This window comes from Xenopus laevis, chromosome 6S, assembly GCF_017654675.1.
Source record: "Xenopus laevis strain J_2021 chromosome 6S, Xenopus_laevis_v10.1, whole genome shotgun sequence".
Taxonomy (NCBI): Eukaryota; Metazoa; Chordata; class Amphibia; order Anura; family Pipidae; genus Xenopus; species Xenopus laevis.
This window is the reverse complement of record NC_054382.1, coordinates 5710317-5726673: the sequence shown is the minus strand read 5'-3', so window position 1 is coordinate 5726673 and position 16357 is coordinate 5710317. Positions and strand designations below refer to the sequence as shown.

The 16357-nt window shown below is 42.0% G+C and overlaps 1 protein-coding gene across 1 annotated transcript; it reads right to left on the bottom strand.

Moving 5' to 3' along the window:
- Positions 1-5326: 5326 nt before the first annotated feature.
- klhl40.S (kelch like family member 40 S homeolog) lies at positions 5327-13715 on the bottom strand. Its single transcript, NM_001096996.1, is given in 6 exon segments — positions 5327-6749; positions 7265-7411; positions 8251-8436; positions 8608-8715; positions 8880-9040; positions 12541-13715. Coding segments are annotated over 6 exon segments (1845 nt in total). The 5' UTR covers positions 13672-13715; the 3' UTR covers positions 5327-6637.
- Between the last annotated feature and the right edge of the window lie 2642 nt (positions 13716-16357).

Sequence of the window (16357 nt, the reverse complement as noted above, 5' to 3'; positions counted from 1 at the left end):
AGGAAAACAATTAGAAACCTTTCTCACATCTTTCCTGAGCAGAAGAACATCAAAGCAGCCTCTTTCTTTCTCCTGACAACTTCTTCCTTGACTACTTGGTAGTCGGAATGGTCAGAAAATGACCAGCAGGTGGTGCTGTTGTAACAAAATTCATTCATATTAACAGTACATGTATCCTTTAATATCTTGGAATTAAAAATAAATAAATAATGAATAAACATTGCAAAAGTGCTTAGAATAGCCCCCTCATCAATTTTACATTCACTTACATTAAAGGTTTACTTATCCTTTAATAGCACCTTGCACTTGTAGCCGCTCAGTATAGGCCTAGACGTCGTTTGGCGAGACGGGAATGAGGAAGAAGGGCTACTAGTGATCACTTCCACTTGCGTGTGTTATAGCAACACGCCAAATAGTGATCCCGTCAAGAGTTCTCGATTTCATTTCCTACTAACGTTTTATTTGCACACATTCCTAGCGCACCCACTTTTTTTTTTAAAGGAGAAATTGTATAATGTTATTATTTTATAATCTCTAGCGTTTTTTTGTTTTTGGCAGAGGCTGGAGGTAAAGGGGTGGGGACATTCTGGAGAATCTAATGACTGGGGGAATGCTCTAAAATGATGGAAATTTGTGCAAAGCGGCTGCCAGTTTCGGGAAGGATTTGGTTGCTTAGCAACTGTGGTTGATCTCCTCTGCTTGATCGGATCCCCCTTAAATCGGCAGAACATGGAATTCTCTGCAGCTGCCCCCCTACTTGCTTCACTTAGCGCTAATGAACCCCTTTATCCTCCAAACTAAGAGAATTCTTCATACGTCCCTGTCCGTTCATTTCACCATTTTTATATGTTCCTTCTACGGGGATACGTTTATTTAACCGTATTTTAATGGTCTCTTATTTTTTGCACAGTTTCTTGCTCGGGGGGCCCTGGAGTTAAATTTCATGCGTCCCAGAACATCATTTCTCCTCCTAAACCCCAATTCTCTGCAACCTCCCAGTATCCATTGGCAATAAGAGGTTGTTGAATATTGTCTATCAGCAATAGGGTCAGAAACGTGACTTGGGGAGGTCTCTGTTTAATCGTGTTGCCCTTTTATAGGTCCACGAGGTTGTCCTTGTAGTGCAGCCCCCCTGAAGTGCAGCGACCCCGTATTTTGACCAGCTCAGTGTTTCTTGTTCCCCCTCTATCAATCTCTATATATAACTTGTATATAGTGAGATTTTGTCGTGCCCTTTACATGTGTATCCCGGATACTGTGTATTACAGCACTTTGCCTAAAGTTGTTTTCTAAAGCTTTAATATAAGTGATCACGTACCCCCTATTGTCATATATAAGGATATTAAGTCACAGAGGAGGCGCTCCATGACTATAACGATATGAAGCCCTTGGACTGATCATAGAACTCTGTGATGACTTCTTATAGCAGGTACTTTTATAATAAGTCATGTGATGTGACATCAGGATTCTTATTGGTTGCCATTGATAACTAACTGCAGCAGTGAAGTTTAGCACCTGCGTTCGTAAAGAAGACCTGCCTATAGGGTCAAAACCAAACCATACAAAATGAGAAAAAAACGAGGTGCACTTTAATGCTATGGCTGTTCCTCTTTAAAGGGACAGATCATGACTTCTTCCCATTGAACCAAGCTCTGGGTTTAATAAATTGTCTTCTTTCTGATCATCCCTCACTTCAAGGATCACCAACCTTTTTGAACCCGTGAGCAACATTCAGAAGTTAAAGGAGTTGGGGAGCAACACTAGCATGAAAAATGTTCTTGGGTGCCAAATAAGGGCTGTGATTGGACATTTGGTAGCCCCTATGTGGATTGTCAACCTACATTGAGACTCTGTTTGGCAGTGCATCTGGGTTTTATACAACCAAAACTTGCCTCCAAGCCACAAATTAAAAAATAAGCTCCTGCTTTGAGGCCACTGGGAGCAACATCCAAGGGATTGGAGAGCAACATGTTACTCACGAGCTACTGGTTGGGGATCACTGCTTTTACTTCATTGCATGGAGGAAGGGAATGCAATGGAATGAGGGATGATCTGAAGAAGACAATTCACTCAACCCAGAGATGGGCAATCTTCTGATAATGAACTACAATGTTACCCTTCCCGAGTTGAAACCATCATCAATTCCCAGTTATCAAGGTATTCATCTCTTCTTCGTCCATATCAGTGGAAGATGGGCTTCTTGGTCTCGGCCTATACAGTTGCAGAAGATAACTTGTACTATGGAAAGATGGTCCATAGAATCTTCACAGGGGACATAAACCGTCCATCAATGTTGCTGGACTACAACAGCTGAAGCATGCTGAGCGTGCTGGGAAATGTAGTCCAGCATTGGACATGAGCCCGCTAAACAACACTATATCAGCTCTTTTTGGCGTTGGGGCAGCCATTTCCCGTTTTATAAAGGAGCAAAATGACAGTAGTGTTGGTGGGTTGATTTTAATTAGAGCTTCCTCTTGGGGCACCTATTCTCAAAGACTAGGGAATGAGTTGTCCGCAAGGTTTGTATCCCAGGACGGCCAAATGTGAACTTTAATTCCAGTTAAATACATTGTTTTATGTATGGAAATGGTACCACATATCTGTTTGTTGTTAACCTCTTTTTCTCCCCTTGAGAGCTGATGGAGCTATTGTAAAGGGCAATAAGGATGTGTATATACATTGCTTGGTTGGCACCACTATATTCTACACTTGGAAGGAACCATCTTCAACCTTGTGCGCTGGGAGTAGTTCTGTCATCTAGTGGACCATGGAACTTTTTGGAATTGAGTGTTCTTGGGTCATTAAATAGATCTTCCCCTTTAACTTTTGCCAATCCAAAGTTCCCCCCTTGTCTCCAATGTATAAAAGCTGAACTTTGCCTTTAAGTCCGCCGCTACCAGGAGGAGCTTTTTTTGATTTTTTTTTTTTTTTTTAAAAAATATCCGTTTAGGATATACGGTTTAGGAGGCGTTGCCTTTTGAAGAACTAGTCTGCCGATGAGGCTTTGGACGTTGGTCGCCGACCACTCGGCATAACTGAATGCAAAGCATTCTGGGAGAAGGAGCAGAAGAAGTTCCACAAAATGTTCAGTATTTAGCTTTCAACTTCTTCAGGTCTCTCTTTTTATTTTAATTTTTTTTTTTTCTTTCTTTTTGTAGATAGGAAAAAAAAAATGGTCAAAAACACTAGACTGTTGGAAAGAGAAAAAATGTCAATATTCCCCTCCTCTGACTGTTTTTTTTTTTTCACTATATCGTATGCTTACCTATACAGCTTTCCCGCTGTCTCACCGTAGTATTGGCCGTTAACCGTTTTCATGTCTCTAGTGCTTTTAAGTGGAAAAGGTGTCGTTAGAAGGGATAGGAGATCATAATAAATGTAGTTGTAGAAAAAAAAATTTTAGTGAGGAAATGTCTGGAGCACAATTTAGACGGAGATGTATGTGTGGAGATTTTAGAGAAAATCTGAACCACTTGCCTATTGCCAATCTGACAAACAAGTTCTTTCCTTTTTAAATAGTTAAAAAAAAATTCTTTGACAAAATAAAGAAAAAACAAATTTAAACATTTTTTGATGTCTTAATTTTTGTTTTTTTTGTTTGGGACATACACAGGCTTGCTCCTGTCTAGACTTCTTTTTCAGGGCTGATACTATAGCATGAAATGCTGGGGCCACTGTGTCAATATGCTGGGCACATGAATCCCCTCCTCTTATAATCTTCTGCCTGAAAGGTCAACCAACATGTTGGATCATGATAATACACATCCCTTATTTCAGGGGGACCACAGCACCATATATTGTTGGACATGGAATGCTGGGGCCATTGTGCCAAAATGCTGGGCACATACATCCCCATCTCTATTATAATCTTTTGCCTAAACGGTAAACCAACATGTTTGATCATGATAACACACATCCCTTATTTCAGGGTGACCACAGTATCATATATTATATATTGATGGGAATGGAATGCTGGGGCCACTGTGTCAAAATGCTGGGCAAAATGTAAATATCTCAATATAAATAGCACTGATTTTGTACAATGACTGAAAATTCAAATATAAAAAAAAATCTTACGGCTTCCAATATAATCAGAGGCCTACGGGGATGTTGGTGTTTAACAGGCAGCCACTTTCCTCCTTATAAGCATCAGGAGCTGACCAGTAGGGTGGAAAAACCAGTGCTGAATTCTAGGAGTTCTAGTTCTGCTATCAACGAGGAACCAAAGGTCTTCAACATAATAATAGGTAACATAGTAAGGTATTCCATGGGAATGGAATGCTGGGGCCACTGTGTCAAAATGCTGGACACATGAAGCCCCACCTCTATTATAATCTTCAGCCGAAAAGTTCAACCAACATGTTGGATCATCATAATACACATTCCTTATTTCAGGGGACCACAGTATCATATATTCTGTATTGAAGGGAATGGGATGCTGGGGCCACTGTGTCAAAATGCTGGGCACATGAATCCCCTCTGCTTTTATAATCTTCAGCCTAAAAGGTCAACCAACATGTTTGATCATGATACACACCCCTTCTTTCAGGGGATCCACAATATTATATATGGAAGGGAATGGAACGCTGGAGCCACTGTGTCAAAATGCTGGGCACATGCATCCCCTCCTCTTTTATAATCTTGAACCTAAAAGGTCAACCAACATGTTTGGTCATGATACTACACATCCCTTCTTTCAGGGGACCACAGTATCATATATTGCTGGACATGGAATGCTGGGGCCACTGTGTCAAAATGCTGGGCATGGTTTTTGCAAGCAATGTACTCGCACACTGACAGATTGAGTGAATCTTGAACATTGGCTTGTGGTCCTTGAGCAATATGACAAAATGTGGCTCCCACCAAGCCACCAATCAACATTGCAGCACACAGTGGCCCCAGTGGTACATGATTTTATCTTTATACCTTATACTTAATCATATGTGTAGTGGGCATCACATTATTCAGGAGATATTTATGATATGTAATGATTGCTGCTAAGGACATGATGGGGATGACAAAATGCTGTTAATTGCAAGCTCTGAGGCCAGAATTGATATTGTAGTAGAATTCATGAGAATGTGTATTTTTCAAAAATATACTTTTTTGTTCCACCTACAAAAGAACTTGGTTTCCAACATCATCTAAAAAAGGGCTTATTGGTATTTTTAAGGAAGTGGCCCATGGAACCCCTGCTGTGTTTGCAACAGAAGCCCCATTGCAGGTAGACGGCCCTAATTTGAGGTCCAAGTGTGTTTCGGCACACCCCCCACCTGCAGAAGCACCTGCCCACAGATAAGAAATAACAATATTTTTCTATATTTTATAGTATTTTTCATGTTTTATTAGCAAAACTCAACAACCCCCTCTCCAAACCTGCAGATTGTATTAGACACAGTGATATTAGTCGGTACATATCGCACAAAACAGAGATACTTGTCTCAAGACGTACTGTAAAAATCTCAATATAAATAGCACTGATTTTGTACAATGACTTTGAAAATTCAAATATAAAAAAAATCTAGCGGCTTCCTATATAATCAGAGGCCTATGGGGTGGTTGGTGTTTAACAGGCAGCCACTTTCCTCCTTATAAGCATCAGGAGCTGACCAATAGGGTGGAAAAACCAGTGCCGACTGTGAATTCTGGGAGTTCTAGTTCTGCTATCGACGAGGATCCAATGGTCTTCAACATATAAAGGTATCAGTGGGAATTCAGGTACCTGCTGATGTCCCCAGAATATGTATATTACCGTATATACTCGAGTATAAGCCGAGTTTTTCAGCCCCCAAAATATGCTGGAAAACTCGACCTCGGCTTATACTCGGGTCAACGCAAAAACGGTCGCCGGTCTCCAAGAATAGTCGCTGGCATCCAAGAAAAGTCTCCAAGAATAGTCACTGGCATCCAAGAATGGTGGTTGGCGTCCAGAAACGAGAAGCTGGCACCTCCAACGGGAGCAGAAACCCTCAATTTTTTGATTGAAACTTGCCAGAAGCTGCTGCATTTCTTACCGTAGGCTTATACTCGAGTCAATAAGCTTTCCCAGTTTTTGGAGGTAAAATTAGGTACCTCGGCTTATACTCGAGTATATACGGTATATGTGATATGGAAAGTCAAGTGCACAACCAGCCCTGGTCCAGTAACCCATAGCAAGAAATAACTGCCAGATTTTGGACTTTTTTTTTTTTTTTTAGCAAATGGGTTTAATTCAGCCCTGAGCTCTTGTTGGGGGTTTTAAGAGTTTTTTGAGGGATGTATGGGTATTTTAAAATGCTGCTACAGATGAAAATGGCGTGTTTTAAGACTGGGAAAAAATGAATTTGGTTTGGTATGAGATCTGTGGGTATATGTACCATAAAATCATAAAACAAGACGGCTGTTGTTGGGCATCGATAATTTCTTTGCTACAAACTGTGTAAAGAATTGTTGCCTCCCAGGCTGAGGTTGCATCATTCTAGAACACATGCAAATATGATCTTTTTCTTCTCGGTGGTGGGTCCTTAGTGCTATTCCGACAATGGTCCCAACAACATGATCCATCATCAGCAAGCCCCATAGTTTGTTAATGTTCTCTATATACTTGGCCTAGACTTCTATAACCTATATTATTATCCCAGAAACTATTCCGGTGTTGTTACATCTTCGTTAATCGCAGGATATTGAGCCGGGCGGCAATAAAGGTCGCTCCGGACGCGTATCGAATCTCTCTCAGAATTCCTTCCCACTTCTTCTCCTCTTCGTTGAACCTAAAAGCATCAAGAGTGAAATCAAATGGGTGCAGCTAAACAAAGTTGCCAACAATCACTATATGAATTCTAGTTGTGTTGCTCCACTTTTTCATTACTGATGCTAGGGCCCCACTCAGAGAATTGTGGGTAGCCTATTTATGAGACTGCTATGGTACAAACTAGGGATGCACCGAATCCTGGATTCGGTTCTGAGTTTGGCCAGGATTCGGCCTTTTTCAGCAGGATTCGGCCGAATCCTTGTGTCTGGCCGAACCGAATCCTAATTACATATGTAAACTAGGGACAGAGAGGGAAATCACATGACTTTTCATCACAAAACAAGCAAGTGAAAAAAAATTTCACACGTTTTCATTCTCCGCCACTAATTTGCATATGCAAATTCGGATTCGGTTTGGTATTCAGCCGGATCTTTCACAAAGGATTCGGGATTTGGCCAAATCCCAAATAGTGGATTCGGTGTATCCCTAGTACAAACACAGTTCTCTTTATAAGAAAGATCTGGTCATTGTTACCTCCAGATGTCATTCAGTTCTGTTGGAACAAGTTCCTCTGATTCATTCTCTATGGTGGCAAATCCTCCGATAGCGTAAAGTGTCCCATTCATGCTGACCAGGCTCAGAGAGCTGCGTTCTTGGGGGAACTCAGTAAAGTCTTCCCACCTGGGGAATAAGGTTTTGAAAGACTTTGAGAAAAACAAACTGTAAGGACAATCTATTCAACTGCTGAATTATGGACTTTCCTCTTCTCATAATAGGATGCCCACTATCACCCTTTCTAATATTTGGAATTGGATGTGGACCCATCATTTCTGATGCAGATGACAGTAATTCAAATATTTAAGTCTTGACAATGCCATACCGCCTCCTTTGTGGCAACAGTTTGGAGAGGGTCCTTTCTAGGGGCACAATGATGCTCCTAGGTACAAGCAAGTCCTGTACAGAATAGTTTCACTGGGAGTAAAAGAACTTGCCTGACCCTGACCTCAACCCCATTAAACACCTGTGGGTTGAATTGAAACCACAATGGTGATCAAGTCCTGGTCCCAAACCTCAGTGCAAAAAGAACAACACCGGCACACGGGGCTTGTATCTGCAGGGCAAGCCCTTGCAAAAGATTTTTACTGCGGTGGTGCAACGTTTCGGGGCTCCGCCCCTTTGTCAAGCATGCCAAACCTCAGTGCTCATGTGTGAAAGCAAATCCCACCATCAATGTTCCAACATCTAGTGGGAGACTGTTTTAGTAGCAAAGGGAGGATCAACTTCATATCAGTATCCTTATTGTTGGAAAGGCAGGTGTCCCCATACTTTGGGCCATATTCAATAAAGTATATTGCTTGTTTTATGTAAGCCATTAATGGAGAAGACTGCAGCTAAGGAAGGCAATTGAGGTAACATAAATAAAAGAAATATATACGTGCACAAATGTCTTATATACCGATATCATCCATATTTTCTTTTCTGTTCATGGGTAAGAAAGTTTTAAGAAAGATTTTACTTACTTATTGGTCTTGATATCATACGCTTCAATGGTGTTGGTTAAACCAGTGTCCGTAACTCCAGCGGCAATGAAGATTTTTCCTTTGTGAACGGTGGCTCCAAATAGCGACCGACCAGTTTTCATAGGTGCCAAGTCCTTCCACTCAAACTTCTTTGGGTTGTAGACGCAAACCCTTTTTAGACATTTCCTGTAGGGAAGAACAAGAGGCCGTTATATAAAATCAGGGTAACAAAGGTCATCAATTCCTTCTGCCAAGTCAAGTGTTGGTCATTATGAATTCTATGATTCTTGTAATTCATTGAGTTTAGGTAAACCCAGATCCAAAAGCAGAAACCATTTTGGATTTTACTTTACTTACTTTTCATTTCCTTTGCCTCCAAGAACATACACCAGGTTATCATGAGACACAACAGTGTGGCCATACACTTTATAAGGTAATGGATCCGACTCTCCCCATTTAAATGACCTACAGGAACAAACAATGATTATTCTGAAAGTCTGTAGCACAAAATGATATGTTTTTTTATTAGAGAATTTACACCAATTTCTGGCCAGCTTCTGTTGTCCTGGTGGGTCATTATATCACCATCTTCACTGATTTTTAGAAAACTAAAGATATTCCAAACTTACGGCCGGTCGTAGCACAAAACAGAGTCCAGCATCTGTTCTCCTTCTTTCAGTTCCTTTCCACCAATCAGGTATATGGAATTTTCTGATTCCCCCAAACCAAACAGGCACCGAGCGGAGGGGACGGGGGGCATTCCCAGCCAATCAGAGTCCAAGTGATCAAACTACAAAGTAAGAAACCCAACATGCTAGTATCAGTACTCAAGTGAATATACTCAATGCAACTCAAATGGAAGTGTATTAGTGCATGCAACCCAAGAGGGACCGTGGGGCTAGGGCTACTGATTGTTCAAGGACTGGCCAGGAACATATGCCATCCTTTCCCCAAAATAACTAGGGGCTTGTAAAGGAAACCTTAATGGTGGAATTCATCTCGCCGGTTGCAGGATAAAATTATTACAAAATAAATTTTTTCCTTGTTGTCTATGAAGTACTACAGACTAAGAACTAATAGCTTTTCTGAGGTACAAGCTGGACAAGAAAAGTAATGAGGGCAAGTTGGTTTGGGGTCCATAAGTAGGAACTGGCTACTTTGTATTTTTATCCCTTCTCCAAGACTCATTTTTGGAGTTGGATAGCATAAGATCCCAAATATAATCTGCCAGTATTGGTCAGTATTAGCCCCAGCTAGTTTCCAAACTCCCCCTTTTCCCACTAGAAGGAGAAGGCAAGGGGACTTTTCTTGTAATCTAAGTGATCATATGGCTATTAGTTATTTAGATATTGGTGTTGCAGAATGGAAGACTTTTTGTTAGATAGGTCTCCCAGGAAGAACAATTTGTCAGAAAATCCCACCTGCTCAAGCCCCTCACACAATATGAAATCAAGTAAACTCCAAAGTGCCAGGGTTTTTCACCAGATGGTGCCTCTCTGAGAATCTCTACACATGAGTAGCTTCTTCACTCTGTTCAACACAATACACTGTACAGTATATGACTTTTGTTCTTTCTGCTGTAAAATTACAAATATAACATCCCCAGACAGAAAGGGGAATAAAAATGTCCCACAGTTGTAGGGAGAGATGGTGCCTATAGTAACAGTGGATAATAGTCTCTGGGAAGGGAGTGTGACTGTGGGATAGCAGGTATAGTAGGGAGAGATGGTGTCTATAGTAACAGTGGATAATAGTCTCTGGGAAGGGAGTGTGACTGTGGGATAGCAGGTATAGTAGGGAGAGATGATGCCTATAGTAACAGTGGATAATAGTCTCTGGGAAGGGAGTGTGACTGTGGGATAGCAGGTATAGTAGGGAGAGATGATGCCTATAGTAACAGTGGATAATAGTCTCTGGGAAGGGAGTGTGACTGTGGGATAGCAGGTATAGTAGGGAGAGATGATGCCTATAGTAACAGTGGATAATAGTCTCTGGGAAGGGAGTGTGACTGTGGGATAGCAGGTATAGTAGGGAGAGATGGTGCCTATAGTAACAGTGGATAATAGTCTCTGGGAAGGGAGTGTAACTGTGGGATAGCAGGTATAGTAGGGAGAGATGGTGTCTATAGTAACAGTGGATAATAGTCTCTGGGAAGGGAGTGTGACTGTGGGATAGTAGGGAGAGATGATGCCTATAGTAACAGTGGGATAATAGTCTCTGGGAAGGGAGTGTGGCTGTGGGATAGCAAATATAGTAGGGAGAGATGGTGCCTATAGTAACAGTGGATAATAGTCTCTGGGAAGGGAGTGTGACTGTGGGATAGCAGGTATAGTAGGGAGAGAGGGTGTCTATAGTATCAGTGGATAATAGTCTCTGGGAAGGGAGTGTGACTGTGGGATAGCAGGTATAGTAGGGAGAGATGATGCCTATAGTAACAGTGGATAATAGTCTCTGGGAAGGGAGTGTGACTGTGGGATAGCAGGTATAGTAGGGAGAGATGGTGCCTATAGTAACAGTGGATAATAGTCTCTGGGAAGGGAGTGTAACTGTGGGATAGCAGGTATAGTAGGGAGAGATGGTGTCTATAGTAACAGTGGATAATAGTCTCTGGGAAGGGAGTGTGACTGTGGGATAGTAGGGAGAGATGATGCCTATAGTAACAGTGGGATAATAGTCTCTGGGAAGGGAGTGTGGCTGTGGGATAGCAAATATAGTAGGGAGAGATGGTGCCTATAGTAACAGTGGATAATAGTCTCTGGGAAGGGAGTGTGACTGTGGGATAGCAGGTATAGTAGGGAGAGATGGTGCCTATAGTAACAGTGGATAACAGTCACGTGGAAGGGAGTGTGACTGTGGGATAGCAGGTATAGTAGGGAGAGATGGTGCCTATAGTAACAGTGGATAATAGTCTCTGGGAAGGGAGTGTGGCTGTGGGATAGCAGGTATAGTAGGGAGAGATTGCGTCTATAGTAACAGTGGATAATAGTCTCTGGGAAGGGAGTGTGACTGTGAGATAGCAGGTATAGTAGGGAGAGATGGTGCCTATAGTAACAGTGGATAAAAGTCACTGGGAAGGGAGTGTGACTGTGGGATAGCAGGTATAGTAGGGAGAGATGGTGCCTATAGTAACAGTGGATAATAGTCTCTGGGAAGGGAGTGTGACTGTGGAATAGCAGGTATAGTAGGGAGAGATGGTGTCTATAGTAACAGTGGATAATAGTCTCTGGGAAGGGAGTGTGACTGTGGGATAACAGGTATAGTAGGGAGAGATGGTGTCTATAGTAACAGTGGATAATAGTCTCTGGGAAGGGAGTGTGACTGTGGGATAGCAGGTATAGTAGGGAGAGATGGTGTCAATAGTAACAGTGGGATAATAGTCTCTGGGAAGGGAGTGTGGCTGTGGGATAGCAGGTATAGTAGGGGGAGATGGTGCCTATAGTAACAGTGGATAATAGTCTCTGGGAAGGGAGTGTGACTGTGGGATAGCAGGTATAGTAGGGAGAGATGGTGCCTATAGTAACAGTGGATAATAGTCTCTGGGAAGGGAGTTTGACTGTGGGATAGCAGGTATAGTAGGGAGAGATGGTGCCTATAGTAACAGTGGATAATAGTCTCTGGGAAGGGAGTGTGACTGTGGGATAGCAGGTATAGTAGGGAGAGATGGTACCTATAGTAACAGTGGATAATAGTCTCTGGGAAGGGAGTGTGGCTGTGGTTTAGCAGGTATAGTAGGGAGAGATGGTGCCTATAGTAACAGTGGGATAATAGTCTCTGGGAAGATAATAGGGAGTGATGGCACCTATAGTATTCTCTATGTGAATGCAGTGAGTGGAAGACCTGCAGCATGGTTAGATGTATAAATTAGAAGAAGGCATGGTACCAAGATGGCAGCTGTGGAAAAGTCCTGACACTGGTAGTGACGGGTAATTTGAGAACAAGAATAGGGCCTTCACATGAAAGTAACATGAAAGCCTGTTGGCATTATACAAGAAGGTAGGGATACGGTTTTAGCAGGGCAGACTTTTTTGTTGGCAGGAGCCTCATTACTGTTGAACCCACCTCAATTATTCATGCTTTCTAGAGTCCCTTTTTAGGGGCTTCTGTAGAAGGCCAAATTAGGTATCTGCTCTATCCTGAAAAAGCCACATCAACCCATCTAAGCATTTCCCACTATTAACTGTATGGAGACCCCTCTTCTCCTTGGACATACACTGTTTTTATCAAGAGACAAATCACACGCTGCCCACCACATTTACTTCCACTATCAACAGAAAGTAATAAAGGCAATACCTGTAGGAAATAAGAGCTCAATGGCTCCTCCTTGCTTTCCTCATTATAATAAAGTCCACCGGCTACAAAAAGTTGGTTTTCCTTAGTCGCCAGGCTAACGTGATTTTTGGGGATCTGGGCGGAGAGTGAGGCAAAGAAGCATTCATTGGCACTTGGGTCATAGGCCACCGCTCCAGTATCGCTGATCATGAATATCATATCCTTTAGAAACATTCCAAACCTGAGTGTATCATTCAGAATTCCAGGAAGGGCTTCTTCCTCTTCATCCAACTCCCCATTTACCACTTGTTCCCCATCTTTGCCCTCACTTGCTTTAGCAGATGTTTTCTTTTTAAGTGAAGGTAATTTTCCTTCTTGGGCATCTTTGACTATTTGGAGTTTTTTCAAGAGTTCCTTGTTGGGCTTGACCAGTTCATGCTTTTCAACCTTGTTCTTTATATAGTCTTGGGGTATGAGGCAGAAGCGAATGCTTTCGAAGATGACGGGCAACGCCTTGGTACGTTTCTCCTTCTCTTTTGATGCCCATTTCATGACCACCTCAAAGACATCTTCTTCCTTCTCAATGTTGAGTGAGTCGCTTGAGATTACAGCGATCAACTCATCAGGGGAAAGCTCGTATAACTCACTGTCTCTAGCAATGAGATTAAATCGGTCACATACAAAGTCCCTGGCGGAGACGGCTAGACGGGGACAATCCAACAACAAGCCAAGGCGGAATATAGCCAAACAATTGCTAAGGCATAGCTTCTTCTGGAGGAAAGACACACACACTGTGAATATTGAGGGGATCTGGAACATGTTGGCCACCGAAAATATGTCCTGAACGTTCTTCTCTGTGATCTCAATTTCAGAAGTGTAGATATAATGAAGGATCTTCCCCATCACGTCTGGATCAACATCTTCAAGGTCAATTTCCTTCTTCTTGCTCTCTTCCAGATCCGAAAGGAACATGGCTCGGAAGTAAGGGCTGCAGGATGCCAGCACCAACCGGTGGCAGGGAAATTCTTTGCCCTGGATCTTTAGAACACAATCTATAAAATTGTTGTGGTCCAGCATGTCCTTAAGTCCATCTTGGAGAAGGGTTTGCTGATAGAGGCGCAGCTCTTCAGACTGCTGAGTTGGTAGGGCCATGTCTTCTTCCTCCTTTGCCCTCAGAGCTTGGACAGCAGTGTTGGTGTACTGCGAAGAGTGAATGGATTAGAGAGGAAGGAGGTTTTTTCTTTTACCCTAACACAGTCAAAGCCTCTTGCTTATCCAACTGACTTTGCTCTTCAACTGCAAGTCTTTATATAGAACAGCCACATTACAAAGCCCCTGGAAACCTGGCTGTAAGATGATCCCTCTCTGAAATGACACTTTGGGATACTAGGTGGGACAGCTGACTTTTGCAGGCTGGAAGCACTGGGAATTCATGTCCGAGCGTGACTCATCATCCTAGTGGCCCTTTTTTTGTCTCCTCGTTACAGAGAAGCCCATGACAGATTTCAATGGAAATGATTCACAGGATTTTGTCCACAGCGATGACCTAAAAATTGCTAATGGTCTCACGGACTGAAACAGTCACACAGTCACCTTGAATTGACATCACATTTTCTAGAATAAAATGCCATATGTACCAGTTAAACATAAATTCTATAACCGATCATTGTCCATAACTTAACGATTTCCCTTATTTATTAATGCATCTTTATGTAAACTCTATGTATGGTTTGGGGGTCAACAAATAATTGAGCCAAACTCTCCCTTATCCAACCCAAGCCGCCATGCCATCATCATTTACATATCAGACCTACCATCATTGACATCACTGGAGATGGTGGGGCAGGTGCAAGTATATAAATGGGAGGTGGAACATGGTCGGAGGAGGAGTGGTAGAAGAATGGGGTGCACTAATGTTATGGATTTGAAGAGCTGTGGGCAGTGGCCATGATCCACTAGTGAAGTGTTGCCTGATCCCACTTAACCTGCAGCTTTTGGGTCAATCTACACAACACTCTTATTCGCACGTTGTCATCTGTTCTGCTTTCCCCCTCTAATACAGGGGTCCCAAAACCATTTTTACTCATGAGCCACATTCAAATGTAAAAATTATTGGGAAGCAACACAAACATCCAAAATGTTCCTGGGGTACCAAACTAGGACTGTGATTGGCTATTTGGTAGCCCCTATGTGAACTTGGTTTTAAGCAACCAAAACTTGCCTCCAAGCCTGGAATTCAAAAATAATCACCTGCTTTGAGGCCACTGAGAGCAACATCCAAGGGGTTGGTGAGCAACATATTGCTCATGAGCTACTGGTTGGGGATCACTGGTCTAATCCAAGGCTCTGGAGACCTTCATTGATGTTCATTATCCTCCATGCTCCTTCTTCTGTACACTGCAAGCTCTCTTTTATGCCTTCTCTTGCCTCCTCACCTTAACGCTCTCCCAAACCCCCTAACATTACATATAAGGGAAGGGGGGATGATGCAGGAGTGAGACAGAGGATGGATGAAGGAGCATGGAGGATGCTGATCAAAGAGGTAGGACTCTCAAGCCCTGACAACTGATGCAGATTACAGGGAGGAAGCAGAACAGATCTAATAAAGTTCACATAAAAGTATAATGTAGAGGGGAGACCTGTGTGTCCATCCCATAATGATTCCCCACAGCCCTGCACAACGTACAGGCAATACAGTGATACAACCAGGTTCCTTTTCTGATTTGGGGTCACTCACTCTTATCTCAGAGGTTCTCAAGCTTTTATTGAGCAAATGTTTGACGATGGACATTGAATCATCCCCCACTTTATACAGTAAATATGTACAGTAACATGTATTGCTAAAGACACAGGCTCCCCTTATACTCTGCCTAATGCAACTGAATCTGGGCATTTCCAGATAAGGGATCTAACCATAATTTGGATCTTCATACCTTAATTCTAAACAATAAATAAAGCCAATAGGATTGTTTTGCCATCAATGTGGATTAATTCAGCTTAGTTACCATCAATTACAAGCTACTGTTTTATTATTACAGGAACAAAAAGGTAATAATATTAAAAATTTGAATTATTTGCCTAAATGTAGTGTAGAGGAGACGACCTTCCTGTAGTTTTACATATATATATATATATTTACTATATATATTCAAATCTCACCCTAAATGTCTGAACCTACTAGACACTGATACAGAACATATTCAGCCAACCCCTCCAGAACACACTAGGGTTGCACTGAATTCAGGATTTGGTTCAGGATTCAGCCTTTTTCAGCAGGATTCAGATTCTGACGAATCCTTCTTCCGGGCCGAACCGAATCCGAATCCTAATTTGCAACCTATCCATTCTTGATCAATATATCTACAACATGGTCTGCCAACCTATGCAGATCATAATCAGTCATCCTATCCAGAACATTCTTAGCCAATCTATCTAGAATATATATTCAGCCAATCTATTCAGAACATACTCAGTCATCCTATCCAGAACATTATTTGCCAATCTATCTAGAATAATATTCAGCCAATCTATCCAAACATGGTCATTCTATACAGAATATTTAGCCATTCTATCTAGAACATATTCAGCCAATTTATTCAGAACATACTCAGTCATCCTATCCAGAACATTCTATGTCAATTTATCTAGAATATAGTCAGCCAACCTATCCAGAGCATATTCAGCCAACCCATCGGAACATACTCAGCCAACATATCCAGAACATTCTTGGGCAATCTATCTAGAATATATTCAGCCAACCTATACAGAACATTATTGGCCAATCTATCTAGAACATATTCGGCCAACCCATCCAGAACATACATAGCCAACCTATCAA